The sequence below is a fragment of the Arctopsyche grandis genome, chromosome 2, assembly GCF_051622035.1.
Source record: "Arctopsyche grandis isolate Sample6627 chromosome 2, ASM5162203v2, whole genome shotgun sequence".
Taxonomy (NCBI): Eukaryota; Metazoa; Arthropoda; class Insecta; order Trichoptera; family Hydropsychidae; genus Arctopsyche; species Arctopsyche grandis.
In genome coordinates this window covers 11,217,439-11,239,473 of record NC_135356.1, presented here as the reverse complement: position 1 = coordinate 11,239,473, position 22,035 = coordinate 11,217,439, and the positions used below count along the sequence as shown (strand labels likewise).

The 22,035-nt window shown below is 31.9% G+C and overlaps 1 protein-coding gene across 1 annotated transcript in view; it reads left to right on the top strand.

Annotated features, from left to right (window-relative positions):
* The window catches only part of trio (trio Rho guanine nucleotide exchange factor), a 246,535-nt gene that overhangs the window by 39,505 nt on the left and 184,995 nt on the right, over positions 1–22,035 (top strand). Inside the window, exons 3-11 of the mRNA XM_077445260.1 lie at positions 13,263–13,467; positions 13,576–13,689; positions 14,127–14,307; positions 14,411–14,613; positions 17,386–17,641; positions 17,723–17,925; positions 19,218–19,298; positions 19,377–19,568; positions 20,745–20,867. Of these exons, the coding sequence (XP_077301386.1) occupies positions 13,263–13,467; positions 13,576–13,689; positions 14,127–14,307; positions 14,411–14,613; positions 17,386–17,641; positions 17,723–17,925; positions 19,218–19,298; positions 19,377–19,568; positions 20,745–20,867 (1,558 nt within the window). The remainder of the gene's footprint in view (positions 1–13,262; positions 13,468–13,575; positions 13,690–14,126; positions 14,308–14,410; positions 14,614–17,385; positions 17,642–17,722; positions 17,926–19,217; positions 19,299–19,376; positions 19,569–20,744; positions 20,868–22,035) is intronic.

Genomic DNA, 22,035 nt, shown 5'->3' with positions numbered 1-22,035 from the left:
ATATTACAAATACTGAGCGAAGCCGGGTAAGACAACTATTATTATATAAGTACGTAATGTAATTGATTGATATTACGTACGTACTATGAAAATAAATTTTCTGATTACGACGACTAGAATGACACTTTTAGATTCACCCCAAACTGAATGAACCACAACTACATACATATATTATCCTCGAAATAATTACGTATTTCATAAAGTAAACAGCTTCTTGAAAAATCGCATTTTATATAATTTATAATTTTAATTTCACTGATAATAACAATTTGACTGTAACATATGAGCGCTTATATTTGAATGTGGCGGAAATCCAATTTTCAGTTTCAAAAACACTTTCGTTTTGACTTAATTTACAAATTGTTATCATTTCTTTAATTCGATATGTCCAACATCGCGAAAAAGCAGAATAATCGTATTACAGGCCACCAGTATTTTTAAATATTGTTAAACGCAAATCATTATATTTCATGTTTTGCGAGATATTTCTCGAAATGAAGAAAATTGGACTTATGCCACTTTCAAATATAACGGTTCATAAATATAATATTTCATTTATGTATAACTTCGTACATATACATTTTTATTTTTATCTTATTTATACATAATCGTAGTATCGATCGCAGTATGACTAGATAGAATATTCTGTTTCTACTTTTTACGAGTGATCGCAAATTATTTGTTTTATTATATGTATTTTGGCATTGATCGACTACGCGCTGAGCTCGTTGGAAGCGTTTCTTTATTTTTTTATATATTTTTCCACTCATGAATCGTCATATCTGTCATCTTTCCGTTCGGACGTGACGTTTTTATGCGCACACTTTACCACTTTCGATAATGCATACGTGACGTGGAGAGGAGATGGTTCTTTATCTCAAATCTAGGACATTCATTCGTGTGTTTTCTTCTTTCGCGGCTCATCTTCCTTTCTTTCATTCGTTTTGCTAATGATTATAGCGATCATTCACCGCTAGCGGAAACTCTTGTCTTAATGAAAAGGAGTGTTACAATGCACAGCTTCTCAAAGTGAGTGGCCTGGCGCCAGCGAGATATTTCTAATTTTCGAAATATTTCGAAGTCTGATTTATATAAATATTTTTTCTTAGATTTTTTTATTCGATTTATGATAAGACGAATTATCATTCAGTACTACATATAAATTCAGTACACGACGTTTTATTAAAATTTTAGATTTTTTTTGACAACAAGTTGAAATGAACATCATCATATGTTGTTAAATAGACAGATTTTTTTCATATATAATTAAATGTCATTTGGTGTAATTAAAAAAAAAACGTTCACAATAAGTGCCACTGTTTAAGTGATGCACGAGCTTGGTCCAATTTATCTGTTTTCTAATTGTTCGTGGTCCACAGTGTGCAAAAGTATTGAACAATAGTGATATTCAGACAGTTGGATTAAGACAAAGAAATATTCTAGACCAGGCGTTGGCAACCTTTTTTGGTTGTGGGTCAAAATCAACCAAAATGTCAGCATTAAGAACATGTTTTGGGTATTTTCATTTTACAGTATTGTAGTGAATAATAAGATAAATTTTACTAAGAAAATAATTACAATATTTTTAGCTTTAAAATTCAAAATTAAAAAAAAGTCTGTTATCAATGTTTAACGCTATCGATGGTTCACTTGATTCTGAACTTGTGACGTCAACTTAGTCACCTCTAAATGGTTTACTTACCTTAAGACGAATACAAGCGTCTGAATGCAACGGGTTTCGGCCGCTCATGAACTAAGCTTTTTTTTTGAATATTTCATTAAATTAATTAGCAATTGGCTTATTAAATTTATTAGCAATTACCATAGCAAGGAAACAAGTTCATATGCAACTTCTGCACGCTCTGTGTGATTGTACTTTTTTTTCTTCTACTTTGCAGATTGTAGGAATATATTTGTGGATCTTTTTCATTTTGTTAGAAAACGTTTCGACAGCTGACAGTCAGATGAAATCTGAAGATCCCGGCCAGAGACGACTCTATTTTATCTCAAATCGGTGGTTTCAAGATTTGCCAACCCTGTCAGCGATTTTTAACGTTCTCTATAGATCACCGTAGGCGAAATTGAAAGTACATATTTACCCAGAATGCAGACACTGTATCAAATGGTGAATAAAAAACCGGCACGTATTCTGAAGTTCGATTGACGATATTCTTGATTCGTGTTCACTAGTCCTACATCACCTGTACCCGGAATCGCAATTTCCTTTCCTGACATATTTTTTTGTTTTTATTTTTTTTAATTACAAACATCGTTAATGATTTTAATTTAGCAGACGACATCGTTGCGCAAATCAGTCTCCATCTCCGTTGATATTTTTCAGTATTGCGGGCTGGGAACCATTGAAATCAAAGCTTGTTTGAATATTTCGAAATTTGAATTGTTAAGAAAGTTTTATGGTGCGAATATTAAGTAATTATGGCCATCAAATATCAGATTTGTACAAAATTGTAGGTCATATTATTAATTGATTCAATTTTAATTTGAATGAGTTCAAAGAAGGTTAATGTTTAAAAGTAAATTTCGCTTTTTATTTATTTTATCATATTTTGACTTCGCCCCGTCCAAGAGAACCAACAGACTTATGTGAAATTTGACTTACATACATACATACATATATGTATTTTCTATGCAAATATGTGATTTCAAATGTATCACCAAATTTGCTAATGTTACTGTAGACGAGTTTTAGACGGATTTGGTTTTACAACTTTTACCCACAGCTTAGTTAAATGTAGATTGCTATTATTTTTTATATTGTAATAGGTAATCGTAATTTAAATTAACCTTAACAAATTTGATCTTACTTTTCTCTGGAGCTGCTTACTCACTAAACAATGTTATACATACATAGTTGATTTAGTATTTCATTTAATACAGTTAGTTTGCGACCTTAAGTATACAACGCGATCACAAATCGAATGAAGTTATGTATGTCTATACTGATACTTCAAATGTGACAGAAAGCGATGATCTGTCATCGTCATTTAGAATCTTGGCTGAACTTAAAGATAACCTGGAAACGATTCAAAAGTATATTTTTTTACTAAAATACAGCAGTTATGTATATTTACATTTAATTTAAATCCATTTATATAGTAGACCATATTTGATTTGAATGTCATATTTTCTTCCCAAAAATAAATCTGGGCAATATATTAACTTTCTAATTTATATACGAACGTCTGCTCTGAGATGTGAGTTATATTGATATTTGCGTCGTTTCGCTTTTTTTTTCTCCTTCCCCTCGTTTTTTCTGTGTTCGGGTAATCCCCCTCCATATCTCACAAAGCATTCAAAGGTGTCTCGAGCTCCAAAACGAAATTCTCTCGTGTATATGCTCAACAACCACAACCACGTCAATGGTGGTCATGAAAGTGTGAAATTTCTTCGGTATCATCGCCTCTCACGAAATGATGATCAATACACGACACGCATGCCGGCACGCGACACGTCTACGACTTTCATTCAGTACTGAGCAATCTTGTCGTTAAATGCGAATTTTATGTATATGGAAGTCTTCAAAACGCTTTGTCTGGTATGTTTTAAGTCAAAATGCGGTTCCTTAGAAGATATTGAAAATTCAACTAATCAAAGATATGTTCAATTTGTGGCCCATTCTGCTCTTATCTGCTTTCATTAAGTTCTGTGTTCATTTTTTTACAGTGTTTTAATGTTACAGTACAATGATATAAAGTGGCAAGTAATGAAGTGGGTGAATTACATAATATATGGTGTAAGTCGTAAATCTGTACTTTCTGCAAATTCTGAAATCGAAAATTTAATTCTTATAACTTTGCAACACTTATAACTTATAACTTACAAGTGTTAAAGGCGCAAACACACTGAATCGTACTGCATGCTAGTGCTCGTGATTTCATCTGGGAAGGGCGTTTCTTCATGTCATTATTAATTCGTACGATCTTATTATTTCGACAAGTTTCTCCTACTATAATATGGAATACTTCACTGTCAAACCTATGTTAATATAGGGATAAAATATCACCGAAAACTCTCCAGGGGTGAGTTTTGGGAAGATCGCGATGTCACATATGTAGGTACTAAGTATTCCAGCGTTTTTTTGCATATGCAAAACTATATAATAAAAAAAACACGTGTAGCGTATGTTTCTGTTTGTCTGCTCTTAAGTCTTACTAATATTCTGAAGTTGATTCTTAAGATATTTGTTAATTTTAATAAAAGCGTCGACTTAATTGTCTCCAAAGAATCCGTTAAATGCATTTTTTTCACATGTTAAACCGATATGTGCATATGAGTATTGGATACGAGTATCAAAAATATGATGCAGAATTTTTTTAATTCGTCAAATGAAATATAATCTAGTAAGTTTATGAAATTTGGCGATTTCTGATGCATACATACTATATGTATACATACACGGATAAACGGGAGAAGTGACGCATTTCGAATGCCGAGAAAAAAAATACAATTTAATTCGATCGCTTCTACGAATTCATCATTGACGTGTATATAAATCTACAAATGTATAGCGAGAATAGTTAATTGATTTTCGTCATTAGATATTTTTAAGTCTTTGAGTGTTTTTGGCCTCTACGGTTTTTCCAGTGCTTCAAACTATGGTTTTCGTTTTTGTACTGATGTGATATTGATTAATTTCTTCTGTTTTTTTTTTTTGTTTTAACTAAAGTTCAGTTAACGCATCAAAAATACATGGAATACGTCATCTACAACTTAGAAGTCGATAAAAGTACATCTTTGATTGGAGTGTTCCCATTTTGATTTATTTTTTTGTATGTATATAAATTAGTACATACATAAATTAGATAGAATGGATTTTTTTAAAAACAATCATTAAAAAGAACTGCAATGTTATCTGTAACATAATTGCTATCAATATGTCTATAAATTATTTACCCGTTATTGCGAGAAGCCTAACAAAAACTTGATAAAGATTGAATATAATTACTTATTTTCCTCATACGAAAGTGGAATAATTCAATTTCGTAGTTTCCTCTTAAATTTGTGCGTATTGTAAGTAGTTTTCATAATATATTATTTTATAAAAGTTGATATCTTCACAAAAATAAGTACATTAAATACGTGAACACATACATAATCTAATATATAATTTGGAATAAAATAAAATCAAGTCTATTTGATGAGGGTTCAGAACTGCCGAGGTATGCCGAACATATAGATATATTATTTGTTTAATTTGCAATCTATGTACTTAATAAATATGTCAACTACGTCAATGAATCTAAAACGGATCTCGTACGAAATCCTTCCGGTCATTGTTTTTTGAACCGCAAGTACTCTGTGAGTTTTTTATTTGGATAGTTTTTCGACGATCGACGTAACGGATTTATGTCAAAACGTCGAATCGTCGTAAATGGATTACATCGGTGGAGGTGGGAACGTTGCAAGGTCTATTTATACTTGGAGGGGATCGCAACCGTGCCACAGTGCTCACTGTACAGTCCTTACTGTAAATCCAATCCAATATTTGTATCAATATGAAACAACAATATGAAATTTTATTAAAAGAGACAACTGAAAATTATTCAACCACAAACATAAGATATTTTACTTATCGGCGGTATGTTAAATGTGACAAGGCCCCATTAAAAATATATTTACTATCCCTAAACCTGGATATAAGACCACGTGGTTGGCCACGCGGATAGTGCTATAGCAGACTATAATTTTACGGTTCCACTTCATTGGGCACCCCAACACTTAAATTCCTATAAAATTCTAAAGATTGATGGACAACTCATTATATAAAGTGATTTAATGCTGTCACGCGTAATTGGGTGCCGATACGCGTGACAGTGCCGCCACATGGGCAAATGTATGAAATCATGCGCCGGGCTGAATGTGTTAAACAACGTGTAAGAACATTTTCAGGTTATTTACTAAATCATTTTCCATCACTTTTATTGGGATTTCAGGTCTTTACACTTGGTAGTATTCTATCTAATGTCAGTAATGAAAAAAAGACAAAGAAGTCGTTCGATTGTGATCAATGATCATATATTTATTAACATATTTTAAGTGAAAAATTACATGCAAAATTGGAGCCCGAGTCGCTTGATTTTTAACTGCATATTTAATAAAGTCCGGCCAAAAATACCCTACGCTACAGCCCTGATTTAATACAATACAACAAATATGTAACATTTATATCAGTGGTCTAGAACTGGCGGCTCCGAAGTCGCATGTGGCTCTTTGCGTAATGAAGTGCGGTTCTCAAAATCGCCTACATTTTACATGAAATTGAAAATATAAAACGATTCTCAAGCGTTATTTTGTTTCAGCTTCAAAAAATAGTAATATTACAGTCATAGTGTAAACTGTGATAATGCATACACTATAGTCAATGTATAAGTACACTGTCAAATCTAATCAGTTACCGTAAACCAGTTACACAGAAGAGGCTGTATAAATATTTACGAAACTATTAGACATTCACTATTCGGCGTTTATCAAAGTATCCACAATTGTTAACATACTCTGGCATTAAGTGTTTAGTGCATACTCTGGCGTTGCCATTTCTATATTTTATTGTTTTTTCCAGAATATCAAAATTGATAATATTGAATAATATTGCATATTTATTGTATTTTAAAGGTCTCAAAAATTATTTAAAATTTAAAATTTAAATAATTGATATAATTGAAAAAAAAATTGTAATATTGTATGTACTATGTACGTACGGAAAATATGCATAAAATTTGCAAGTTATTTGCCAATAGATTTCAAGGCATTTTGAATGTGTAAGAATGTATTAAAATTAATAAATCCAAGTAAAATTTTATTTAACCACTTCATCGCCAAGGGCGCACGGTGCTCACCCTGTAGTGGATCGCCACGAGCGCACCGGTGCGCGCTCCTTAGTGTTTAAGGCTATGGATCGAAATTAATTTTGGTTTCTTCAAAGTGAGATTTAAAAATATCCTGATACTAATGAAATTGAATAAAAGGTTGTCATATATTCAAGTGGTCGTGTCAAGGATTGGCACTAAACACTTAATAAAATAATCGATTTTCTTCGAAAATAATAATCACTTGTGTATTTATAAATGATAATGAATTATATTCGTGATTAAGTGGTTAAACGAATTAAACATTTCTGATATAATATGCTGCGGCTCTCAACATTTGCTACAGTATGTTATTTCCTCTATTTAGCTCTTTGTTTAAAAAAGGCTTCCAACCACTGGTTTATATCAAGTAAATATTGATTAGGGTTTATCGAATAAATTTTCAATTCATAAATAATAAAACAATTTGAATATTCATTTTATTTCATTTGATAATGGCAGCTTCGGCTCGTTCCCGGATATTTATAAATAGACCATAACGGGCGTAATCCACTCTGTGTCGGACAGCGCAATACACCCCAGCAGTGGCGCGACGTGACAACGTCTAATGAACATTGACAATTTTATTTTGGACTGTGGACGTACCCACGTAATTGGAAATGGGTGTCACGAGCCGCCACTGACCAAACTTATATTAATACATACATACATACATACATAATACTACATATGCATATGCGGCGGCGCTTGTATGTGGGTCAGCGATGGATCGCGATCCCTTTGACCCTCCTTCAGCATGTATACTTGACACGGTGACTTTGAACGTTCATCAACATTGACACCCTCGAAAACCCAGGAGTAATTAATTGCTTACTCCGACAACGTTACAATATGTGCTCTTTAACCACTGGTGCTTGTATTACCTTGGTGCCCTTGTCGATATTTTGTCGCTCTCTTGGCTTTATTACCTGTTCGCCATTTGTGATTATTATTCGTGGATTTCGTTCATTTTTTTTATTCGACACATGGAATTCAGGGATTTTTTATGAACTGCACGTGTTCACATATCGACGGGCACAACACTAGTACAGTTTTTCAACTTCAAATTCGTCATTTTACAAATCAAATTTGTCATGTTGCAAATCAAATTAAACAATTAGATGTATTTTTTTAATATTCATTTTATTATACATAGATAACTTTATAGGGAATATTATATATAGAGAAAAAGAGAATATTTAATACATATAGAATGTTCACGCCATATTCACCTATGATGAATCCGATTGAAGAGGTTTTTCCAAAAATTATTTTTTTTGCTAGAAATTTGCTGGCAAATCCTCTATAATAAAATTAATTGTTTAATTTCATTTGCAACATGACGAATTTGATTTGTAAAACGACGAATTTGATTTTTAAAACGACGAATTCGATTTGTAAAACGACAAATTTGATTTGTTAAATGACGAATTTGAAGTTCAAAAACTGTATATCAGATTTACCGTAATTTTCGTTTACCGGTAATCCGGTAAAAATTTTACCGGTAAATAACCGGTTTTTTAAATATCGAAGTTTTTTTGTTGTATACAATATATTTAACCAAACGCTAATAAACATAATTTATGTATGTATATATTTGGTACATAAGATATATTGCACAAAAAAGGTATGAATTAAAATGACATTGAAGAAAACATTATGTATTCAGACTATCTTTCGATCATTATGATCTAATTTCTGTACAAAATAACCCAGATGTTGAGAAGGCTCTTTCTGGATCAACACTTGGTTGAATTGTCACCAAGTACTCAAAGGTAATTTTTAAATATTTCCATCTTATTTTTCTTCTCGGAAAGAAGTCATTTCTTTTCTCACAATCTCTAAAATTTATTTATTTTTTTATTCTTCTGAAGAGGTTCCTTTTCCAAAATTGAATTCAGTTTTATTTCTAATAGCTAGAGACACGTATTTTGGGCACTTTGCTATTAATGATTAATTGATGAATAGATGCTAATAGATGCTAAATTCGTAAAATACGCGAATAGATGCTAAAATAAGAAACAAAAGTGAAATTTGCATAAAATTTATAAAATTAATAGACAATTTAGAAGGGTCTTCCTATCCCTTTGCCCATTTATTATGTGAAGAAATTGAGGGGATAAAACAGAGCTTGCAGTTTACCATAGACGGTGTTTTTCCTGTCGAAACCAAGCAACTGCTTTTGTCTACTACTGTAAACAAAAGAAGACAGTTGGAGCTGTGTATCCAAAAGGCTGCTCAAAAAAGCGTCTTAAAACTAGAATCGCATTCAAGACTAAATGAGACAAATCTATTCCTCCGCACATTGAGTAAACTATTCAATCCATCTGAGGCAGGTACAAAATCTAATATTATTGTTAAAGAAACAGTTTTGTTTTTTAGAAACCTGCTATTGTTTAATGTATTAACAGAGGCTCAATGTTTGGAAGGATATCAGCACTTTTTTAGACAATAGAGAATATAAAAAGTAAATCCACGCCGGATACATTGCTATTATTGATGGCAGCAAAAATTAAATATGAAGAGTTTGGTTGTACAGCTCTAAAATATATTTAGTGTCCCTTCAATAGTGTGGATGCTGAAAGGTATTTTAGTAAATACAATATAATTGTTACCGATCGTCGCACGAATCTCAAAAAAGAATCTGTAGAAATATGCTCCATGTTGAGTTTTAATAAATTTTAATATTCATATTTTTTGTTTAATATTCATATTTGAATATTTTAATATTCATATTCATATTTTTTGTAATTTTAATTCCAAAACATTTTGAATTTTTCTATTATTCTTTAATGGTTGTGTTGTCTTTGAATTGTATATATGTATATAAATTTTATTAAAATTCATTGAAATTTTTTATTATTTAAAATTAAACTCTTCATAAAAATAGATGCTAAATTGAACATTTTTAATGCCCTAAACGCTAAAATGCAAAATGAAAATGCTAAAATTGACAAAAATAGATGCCCAAAATACGGGTCTCTACTAATAGCTAACTGGAGTCTACTTTTTTTAGAAAAAAGGTACGTTCAGTCTTAGTAGGAACTATTGCAATATCATAATTGGAATCTGAAATCGAATCTTCATTGTAAATCCGTTCTATAATTTCCATTATTGTCGTTATTGCATATTTATTGATTATATTAAAAATACCATATTCGTCATCATTTGCAATTAAGAATAATAGGGTTTTTGTTATGAACAATAAATTTTGCCGTAAGTTTATTACTTAAATTAAAGAAGTGTATTGTTTGTTTAATCTATCTAACATAAACTTTAATGCAAAATTTTCCAAACATACATATAATAATATATCAAAATTTTGGTCACAAAATGACAGCTTTGATACTACTATATTAGAGATCATCTCATACTCATCTCCATCTTAAGAGATTAAATGATAATAAGAGCTTTTATTTTAATATTTTTAAGATTGAAAAAATTAATTCAACATGTTCAAACTGTTCCACCTAGTTTTACAGTCTTGAATAAGAGATCTTCTTGCCAAATTCTTCTTTTAGAATATTTATGAAAATATTCGATTCTTGATGTTGATTTAGGAAACATCTTATAGGGTTGATTTTTTAATTAATAAATTACATATCTTATAAGTGACGAAGCAAACAATCTGCTATTCTGAAGTGTTGCCAGAAGGCAAAATAATGGAGAGAAATGTGATAAAAAATAGCGAATATGTATTGCTGATTTATCGGTGATATTTATAATTTTCCGTGCGTCATTTACCGGTAATGGACTCCCTATTTTGTGTATTTTAATAGTACGATCGATATATACTTCGATGGACATAAACGGATGTATTTATGTTTAACAAAACCGGCCCACACGAGTATTTTTTCAACGTGAGTAATATCATATTCATAAAATTGAATAATAGTACATATGTATTCACATATATGAGTATGTTGTTTACTAGTGTTGCTTAAATTGATATTGTATGACAAAGATTCACGAAATTGTGAATGACAAGAAATTACTGACACGGGTTGGTCCCATTAGACATATTAGGTATATTTATTTTACCTTTTGGTATTGTTTTCGTACATTATGAAATTATTTTTTACATTATAGAATTACTACGATTGCTATGAGATATGGGCAGAAGTTTGTAATTTTACGAGTGCTTTGGATAAAAAGAAAACTAATGTATATCTTGACATTGACCAATTGAACCGAAACTTTTTCATTGAATTAAAAAAGAATTCGCTTCGTCACCAAGTGACACTTGACAATCCAGCCAAGTGTTTTCGCAGTTGTGTTCCTAACCATTTGTAAATCATGTTTGAATAACGTAAAAGCAAAATTATAGTAGGCAAAAGTATATATAACGTTTCCTCTATTTTTTTTTTTAATTTTTAAATATATTGTACAATTCAGTTGCAATTTTTTTTATGATAAAAATTATTAATCACCATTATGTAATATTGTAAAACGATATTCTTTTTTTTTATGGAGTATATTTTGAGTTACGTCGCTTTACCTGATTGCAATCTCGTGATTAATGTTGTCCCCTAGGGCTGAAATATGCACGAGTGTTGATGTAGGGGTTGTGTATTTAAAAGCAGAAAACGTCCTGGATAAAAAAATATAATTGCGTACATATGCATGTCTATCTATAGCAGTTGCTTTGATGGAGAATTTACTTCTCGCTTTGAACATACATAGATATACATAGTTTGGGAAACGGTGCCTTACACCAATTTTACACTAGATTTGTGAAGCGCTTAACTTGGTTAAGCCATTGTTAATCCATAGGGGGGGAGGGGTTTGCCCAATAACGTCTCCTGATTGATAGGACTGTCGAGTCCAGACTGTCGATCCGTAATTCGCTATCGTGGACCACTGGTTTCGAAACTGTATCCACGTGGAACCCACATTGCAAACCGAGTAGACAGATTCATTGCGCGTTTCATATTATTTTATTTTATTTTAATAGTTTTGGACCATTGTGGCAATACAGCAAGAACCTAATGCGCGACAATGGCCTACATAAGAAAAGAGAGGGGAAAAAATAAAAATTAATACATATAACAAAAAGCAAAAGCAGAAAAAAAAATACAAAAAAAGATCATATAACAGGAAACATAGTAGGGAATGAAAAAAAAAATTTAAACACAAACATAATAATAATAAGAAGCGGTATGTAATAAAACAATAAAGTATTAATAGCGGATAAATGAAAATTTCAAGTAATAAAATACAAAGAAGGGAATGTCTTGCACCTACAGCCTGTTCCAGTTAATAAGAACCAGCTACAAATACAAAACATCTCTGCGAGTCCCAAATGGAAGAGAGTAGATCAAAATTCCACTCATAAATCACATTCAATTATGAAAACAATGACGAGCGCAGACTACCAGACAAATAGGTTAAAATAATATCTGATAATCTACACTCACCAAGGTGGAAAATATCGCATTCAGGCTCGGCAGCAACAATTTCATTGAGAAGTCGAATAGCTCTTGGAATAGGAGCCATTCGTAAAAGAACTGAGCGAGCAGGAGGTAGTGCGGCTAAAATGATTGTTTCAATGTCTGCCAAATTTGGTATTCACCTGAATTATTAGATTAGTATCAATGAAATAATATTAGATTAGTATCAATGAAATAAAATATTTGTGGAGATTGTTACAGGAAAGGGTTGCCTACTACACATATGTATTCATATCGTTATCCTAACTTGTAAAGCGCATTAATGTAGTTTTGGTTAAAAGCAATGCCTTTGTTTTATTTTTTTAAACTATTATAAATCTACTTAACACAAATATTAGGTCAGAAAGCGCTGAAAAATTTATAAAATTGATCGTACAATGTGTTCGAGGGTCACAAAATGTAATGAAGAAAATGTAATTTTGCATTTACCCGTTTTCTTAGTTGGGGTCACGATATGTATTTAATACTTAGATTAGATAGATTATATAAAAAATGTAATTTATTTAGAGTGGTCTTCATTTTGTTTTGGTTTTTCAAAAAGGCTAAGTTCCTTGGTGAAAATTTCATACCCAAACATTGTAAGATTGTTTGCAATCCTCAATAGCTCGCATGTCATAAGCACAGAAAGCTATTCTCTGGTAAAAAATGTAAAAAAATATTTTTGGTCTGGTTATCAGGCCAAATACCACTCTGTGCGTCGAATAATCATTTAAAAAATTAATATCAACTCTAAAAAAGGGCGTGATTTTTTATATCATTTTTGAAGGAAACTAATAATAATAATAGTTCATATATTTTTTATGCTTATTTTATCACTAAAACAAATATTGAAAATTTTCGTCAAAGTGATGATCACTCTTATACTTACTCTTATATAGCGTACAATTGATAATATTTATGCATTACGACACTTTTTTTTTCAATTTCCGTTTATTTATTTTTTCAGTGAGGAAGTACGGTCTCTCGGCTTCACAATAGTTGTGGATATGAGGAGCGGATGTGCTGGCTCCTGGAGTGCAGTGAAGCCAATCTTGAAAGTTCTTCAGGAGCACTTTGCGCCCGGGGCTGTACACCAAGCCGTTATTATAAGACCGGATAACTTTTGGCAGAAACAACGCACCTCATTAGGCTCGCACAAATACAAATTTGAGGTAGTGAAATCTATAATTTTTAATTTTTAAAATTTAAATAATTCCTGTGGTGTTTTCATTTTTACAAAGCTTTTCTATGTATTTTCATTTTAACGTTTACTTTTTCAGACCACTGTGATTAGTTTGGAAGCTTTGCCGAAAATCATCGACTCGTCTCAGTTGACAGCTGATTTAGAAGGAACCTTGCAATACAATCATGCTCAGTGGATTGATCTTCGATTAGTATGTATTTTTTATATCAATAAAAATTTATATAGCGTAACTCGCAATTGCGTTAAAATCTATCTAGAGTACACATTCCGATTTTCGTGTGTGCTTTCGCTACCGATACGTTTGTCGTGAAAAATCGAGTTTGTTTTGCCTTTCAAATGAGATTTTACTTTCCATGTCAGAGCGAAAAATAGCCCGCACTTTAGAAATGAACTTTGGTTAATAAAACACACAAGGGGCACTAACAAATTGCAAGTGTTTTCTGTTGTGAATTATAATGAGAGAAAACTGGTTAATTTAAATGACTTTGAAAGTGATGAAATGTTGAAATATAAATAAAATAACAACTTTACCTGTCTGTTAATCATTTAAAATATCATAGCATTGACCTCTGCTCTTACGTCGTAACTTCAACTTTTTAAAAACCGATTTTATAATTATTATTTTAGGATTTAGAAGAGCTTACATGGCAAGCTGGTGATTTGATCGATCGCTTGGACGATTTACAAGAAGATATGGGAAGATCCGATTTTGCCGACGATGTGTCGGGTGCCAAACATGGCATCGATCTTCACAATGAAATGAAAAAGAAAATAGTTAAAGTTCCTATAGAAGAATTAGAATCCCAAGGTAAGTTTTTTTTATCTATACTTCATCTATGAAATGATATTGATATATTCGAGTGTGATGATTTTATTGTATCGATGAGATTTATTGTAATCCCGTTTTGCAGGTGAACGTATTCTTCAACGGTTAGAAGCAGCTGAGGTTGCAGCGGGAGGCAATGCGTTTCATTGCGGCGAACCAGCAGTAGTTAGACAACAATTGGATTCTGTGCGTCAAGCGCATCATAATCTTCTACAGTTGTGGCATCGTAAAAAAGTCCAACTAGACCAGTGTTTTCAATTGAGACTTTTCGAACAAGACTGTGAAAAAGTACGAAATAATTTATTATTCGATGTTATCTGTCGTTAGATACATATATTATACTAACTAAAATACCCGACTGTGCTTTGATACAAATTCATATATTATATAGTAAATAATCACTCCTACAGCTACTAAATAATGAAAGCTAAATCAATTATTTTGTTGGCCACATCATTGCATTAACGTTTTTAGTATCATAGAATGTGATTATATGTACATACATATTTCATTGCATGATGAAATACAAGTCAACTATTTTACATATATTTCACCATCATCACGGCGTGTATTTTAAAATCCTCCAAACTTCATGCAAAAAAAGTATTATTTAAAAGATTTAATTAAACGTTCATTCATAAATATCATACTATAATCTCTATCTTTATCCAAAATATCGATAAAAAAATTATATATTTCTATGGTTTAAAGCTTGATTTTTTTTCCAAGGATTTTATCAATAATATTCAGAAAAGAAAAGATTTTAAAATGATAATAGAAAAGATTAAAAATCCCCAGATATCAAAATTGACTGGTTTTTTCTCGTGTACCATAGCTATTTCTCAAATTAAATCTTTCATTCAAACGAATAACACAATCTAATATATAATTTCGAAAGATACTTTATATGTTTGTATCTTTGGTTGAGAACTTCAAAACAAAACATAGTTTCTATGACGACAATTCAATTGGTTGAATATTATATTTTTTCGATTCAAATAAATTTAATAAAAAAACAAATAAATATTTACCATTAGATTCGCCATGTTTAAGCTGTTTACATTACAATTACAGAGCGAAGCCAGATAAAACAACTAGTGATCTATCTATAAGATAGATATCGTTTATTACGTGAAAATATATAAATTTTATACAAAATTGACTATGGCAATCACCACAGTTTGAGGAATACTAATCTGATGATTCATATGGTCGAAGACAACTGTAAAGAAGTTGTATTCCAATTTTCAATTTATTTGATAGAAAGGTTTCGGAGTTATGTTTAATTTACAAAACCTATTATTGTTACTGTTACTTTGCGAAAAATACACACCCTCATAGAGTTTGCGAAAAATTCGGTTGTTCCATAATAAAGGTAATATTTAATATCATATTAAATTCTTCTTCTCATGCCGAATCCGTATTCGGACGTAGGCGACTACCGTGGGCAGACATCGTTTATGTCCCGTGCGAATTCCTCCCTATCATGTGCAAGCCGAAATAACTTTTCGGGACCGAGTCCCATCCATGACCTGATGTTCCGGAGCCAAAAGAGCTTCTTTCTCCCGAGCCACCGTTTGCCTTCTATCTTCCCCTCTATGATTGTTTGTAGAAGGCGATATTTGGTGCCGCGAATAATGTGGCCAAAGTATTCCATCTAACGGCGCTTCACCATGTCAAGAAGCTCTCTTTTTATGAAGAAGCTGGAGGACTGTTTCGTTTCTTACATGCATGCTCTTTCCACGAGATTTTTAGCATCCTCCGGTAACACCACATTTCAAAGGACTCTATCCTGTTCATGGATGCCACTAACAGTGTCCATGTTTCGCATCCGTACAGCAACATCGACCAAACATAGGTGTGCAGGACTCTTAAACGCAATTTCATAGACAACCTTCGACAACATAAAACATTTTTCATGCTGCCGAAGGCATTTATTGCTATTTCGATCCTTCTTCTTATCTCCATTTCGGAACTGACGTCCGTATTGATCATTGCTCCTAGGTATTTGTATTGTTCGACCTGTTCAATCATTTGTCCGCGCACACTCAGGTTTAATGGATCCGTCTTTTCTTTACATATGACCATTGATTTTGTATTTTTGATATTATTAGACAGACCCCATTTTTGACATGATTGATAAATTACGATCAATAACGATTGCAGGTCTTCGGCACTCTCAGTCAATATTGCCGTATCATCAGCGAAACGGATATATGTAATTTATAATTCTATTCTACTATCGACTGTCTGGTTGAACACCATTTCCGAATACAGATTGAAGAGCATGAGCAACAATACACATCCCTGCCGTACCCCTCGACGAATTTCTACTTTTTCGGTTTCCAAGTTCAACCTTCACGACAGCAGATTGGTTCCAGTATAGGTTCTTCAAAAGGGATTGTTCGATGAAACAGACGTATATTCTCTTTTTGAATTCCCTACACTTTTGTAGGAGTACGTTCATGCCGAACAACGCTTCTCTTGTTCCCAATCCTCCTCTGAATCCAAATATTAAATTACAACCACCAAAATCCACCCTAACAATTCAGAATTCAAAGAAGAACTAATAAAATAACATTTGTATTGGCAAATAGTAAATATGTTTGTTTTGGGTCTGGGTTACTGCATCGAAAGTCGAAAGCCGAAAGATCGAAAAGAATGTCTGCATGGTAAACGGTACTATATATGTATGGTAATACTACTTGCTCTTTATATGTTAGCATCGTAAACGGACTATTGCACATATTGTCATAAAAATCGTGAAAAATCTTGGTTTTTTGACTTACGATCAAGTCACTTTCGTTGCAGTGACGGCCACCGGTTTGTTTTACGTGACATTTCACCGGTTTGTCTTGTTTTACGTGACATTTACCTATGCTTGTTTAAATTTAACATCAATTAAAAAATATTATAATTGATCAAGTACTAAGCAGGTCGATTTATATAAGATAATGATTATAATTACTGATGTTTTCAAATTTTTAATGTGAATTTTTATTAGTTAAAAATGATTATCATCCGTTACAAAAATCCCATTATACTCATTTATAATTTCAGATGTTGGAATGGATTTGCCACAATCGAACTGCGTTTCTATCGTCTTATGTCGAAATTGGAAGATCGTGCGCCCTGGCTAAACAACTCCAAGAAGAACATGCACGGTTTGCAGCAGCCTGTGGTGGAAGTGCTCGTGCATCTGTTGCCCGAGTTGCAGCAGCTGCTCGTCGGCTGCAAGAGCAGCGACATTATGCTCACGCTCACATAGCTTCACTTGCTCATGCCATGGAACGTGCATTTAAAGACTTGGCCGCTGGTGAATATTTGTCATGCTATGAAATGTGTGTTTTACAGCTTTGGAAACATTATCATTTTTTGTTTTATGTTTTGTTATTAGGTTTGGAAGAACGTAGTGCTGTGTTATCACTCTCTGTTGTTTTCCATCATAAAGCGGAAGTGTATGCTGCCGCTGTCGGTGGCTGGGGTCAACAATGCGTAGCGGCTGCTCCTCCTCCCGACGTTCGGGATGTGCGTGCCTTAGAACAGCATATTCTTAGACATCAACAACTGTATGAACAAATGTGTCAAGCGTACACTGAGGTATCTATCTGTGTAAATTTTCCCCCAACATATTTTGTACACATGTACTTTGATGGTTTGGATACGTGAGCGTTATCGATTAAAGTTATAAATATTGCATACTTTATTTAAAAACAAAATGTTCAAACGTTTTTATTAGTTTGAATATATTTTGTAACATTTCTGCTTTCCATTGTTTTGTTTTATATTATTTTTTATTGTTTGAAAAAAGCTTTTATAACGGTCCTGTTTTTGGTTGGGCATTACTGTTTTATATTGATGATAATCACGTGTGTAATCTAATTGTTATTCATATTTCATATATGCTATTTTAATCAGGTGTATGACGCATATCAAAATCTTTTAAACGGACTGGATATAATGCTGCAAGTCTGTCACGGAATTCCACAACAAAGAGAATTATCCTCGTTCTCTACTGACATTTCCAACGATGATTCGAATAAAATTTCTCAAGACAATTGTTCTAAAGCAGCGTCCAACAACCAGATTTCTAAAAAAATGGTTCTTATCACATACAATTTTCTTACTTTAAGGACTCCTTGTCAACTTGTGGACACGTGTGGTTCTTGTTAAAAAAAAAGTCTCCTTTGAAATGTACCATTAACACAACATTGGTTTCCTTTCAAAATTTCATTAGTATATGTAAATGCTTGTTATAGGCAAGTGGTGGTGACTCTACCAAATCTATCGTCGGATTACACTAATATTATTTAACTTTTTCGGTCAAATTATCTTATTTTCTGACTAATTTTATTCTATGCCTTTCATTTTTATTATATATAAGCAAAATAATCAGATACAATGTTATAATAAATTCATGTGTATCAAAGAAGAATTAATTTTAACACGACTGATTGTTAAAACGCTGGTGGCAGTTAATTACATCTAATTTCAATATATAATATGTAGATATTCTATGAAGCGATAATTTTAGTCAATATTTTAGGTTGTGGTATGCTGTCTTAAAAATATATGCTTTTGTATAATAAAACACATGCATATTTATATTAACTAAATGCTTTTCGTTGGCATAGTGTCAGGTGTTTTAGAAATAAATATTCTTAAAATGAGCTTTTTAAATAAATGCAATGTTAAATCTACATACATATATATGTATGTATATATCTAAATTTCTACATAGATTTACGGCTTTCTTACTTTTAATATTATATTGGGCTTTTGTAAAATATGTATTTATTGTATTGATGATGATGTCTTTTGTTGTGAAAGGTAATTAAATTTTACAATTAACATATATTCACAAAGTCTCTTACGTTTTTATTAATCTGTAGGTTCATTCAACGAGCAAGAAGCTGCTTTACCAATTGGATCATCTTGTTCAAGTATGCAATCAACCCGAGCATAGAAGTCATGTAAGTATATTATTGGAAATGTAATACATTACATTAGGTAAACAAATATTAATTACATGGTTCATTTTTTTATTTTAGCAAAGTGAAGGTGCTTCTTCGGGTAGTGGTAGTGATCCTGCTGCTGACTATTCTTCTGGTGCTAGCCACGTTTTGGCAGTCATTCATCAGATATTAGGACAGCATCGTGCTCTTGAAGCTCGTTGGCATGCAGCGCGTCTTCAACTTCATCAAAGATTAGCTTTACTTTTATATAAGGAAGACTGTAAACAGGTTTGAATTCTTATTATTTTTTTTAATGTTTGCGTAATTGAAGTATAAATTATAATTATACATAGTCGTGCCATAAGTTCTGCTACAAACATATTTTATCACAGAACAAAATCTAATGGACATATTAACATAAAACAAATTTTATTTACAACATAAACTTATACACATAATATAAAGCTTAAAAATTTTCGAAATGTCCACCCCAATTTTCTATAAATCCCTTTAACGTGATCGGCCACGCGTCCATCAAATTACGCACCATTTCCATTGACATTTCATCGACTGCTTTTTTCAAAATCATCTTAAACGACTATAAAAAGCTATGGCGTATAGAGATTTTTAAGCTCCTGCCGAATTCTGTTGTAATATACAACGCTTATTATTAAATATAATTATATTGATGAGCTTCATAACGCGTTCCAAGACATTTTAATAAACAAAAACTGAAGTTTTAATCCTTTTTCGCAAAAATGCAGATTTTTCATACTTTCTCAGGGCACCCCCCAAAAAAAAGAGGTATATGCCCGCTGCTCTCGGACGACTACCTGAGAAGCTTCCTGGGTACTTATAGCATACACCCTATTATTTTGTTTATTGTATTTATCTTCTATCTTAAAAAAAATTTCGTAGTCCCCAAGCACCATAATGACCAATATGCTTTTTTGATTTTATGAGTCTCATTATCGTTACGGATGTCGTAAACGGACGACTTGTGTGTCTTTTAATAGCATGATTTCACGTTTTCGGAGGAGTTTTCTTCAAATTCGCTCTTGGACTACATGAATTGGATTCGACGATCAAACTGTTCTTAGCTGGCCATTTCTTTCAGTGTTTAATAATGAGTTGGATATGGTGAATCTTTTGATCGTTCGATACACGAACATTCTCGAAAGCTTAAGCTTTTTAAGCGTGCTGAAAATTTAGCCTGCCCTCTTCATAATCTCATGCAGCGCTATCACAGCCATGCGGTTTTCGTAATCTATCCACTCCATCTTACCTGAACAAAGGATCAACTGATTATGTATATGAATCTAATCTAGATATGTACCTTTACCAAAAGGAGTAAAAAAAAAATTGTTGGTATTTAATATTTACGAGCAAAACGATCGCAAACCTTTGTAGCAGAACTTATGGCAGGACTATGTAATTATTGTATATTTTTTTTACATTCAATAGGTTTTGGACTGGTTGTCGAATCATGGAGAAGTTTTCATCAGAAAAAATACTGGAATTGGCAGAAATTTACAAAAAGCAAGAGTGTATCAAAAATCTCACGAGCATTTCGAAAATGTTGCACAGGTACGATGAATAAAATAAATTAGTAGTCATTTGCATTTGTACAACTTTTATTTTTTAAGCATTCTTTTATAATGGATATGTTGACATTTAAGCGAAAAGTTACTTTTGAAAAATAGTTATATTTATTATTATTCATCATGTTACAATATAGTCGATTATTTATCTCCCTATTTTGGTATTCTCCGGCAGCTTGAGCTAGTCCATATTTGATTACAACTCTGAATGCAATGATTTTTTATCTTAATTTTGAGTCTTCTCTACTTTGAAAAAATGCAAGTTCAATTGTTAGTAATAAAATCATATCAATTGTATCATTTATAATGTACAGATGATTAACAAAACCCTTCATTTCAGAGTTATTAGTGTTATTATTTATACAGTAAGATGCAGAGAAATCGCATCACTTTCAATTGTACGATGTTTTCGATTTTTTTTAATTACATGAAGCTATACACAAGTTTTTTTTGTTTTATTATTTGATTTCAACTATTTAACATGTTTTACGATTAAAAAAGATTATTTATATTTTTAAATTAAGGTGAGATACGAATTTTAAAAAAACAAGCAAAATAGGGCATTTTTCTTATATGTATTTCAAATGTCTCTAACTAAAATAATATTACAGTATATATTTTTCTATGAATTAAAATACATAGGCAATGGACATATGACAACAATAAATAGTAATATAATAATTACTAGACAATCGTCTTGCTTCTATGATGGGATGGTACCTGCTGGCGGGGACAATACGACTTTTTTTAGTATGTCGTCCGAAATTTCTTCAAACCATACATTTTCAACAGTTTTTTTCACTCATAATTTGCCCCAGGGTGTTGTTTTTATTCCCTTTGCTTTATAATAGCCCATAAATATTCGATAGGTTGTATTGGGCTATTGTCTTGTCATTTTAGTGATGAATATCTACTTTCTCTTTGTATTTTTTTATTTGTAAAAAAAATAGCCGTCCAAACTTAATAAAATGCTATTAAATTTGTTTGATGATATCAATCACTTATTTCAAATACAATAAATATCATTTGTGCCCGATGATAATTTGCAAAATCGGCCTGAAATTTTGAAGTCGGTTGACTTTGAAAGATGTTGTTCAATAAAAGGCGGAAAAAAAATCCCAAATTTTTTTCATAGTCTATAGTCTTCACTGTGC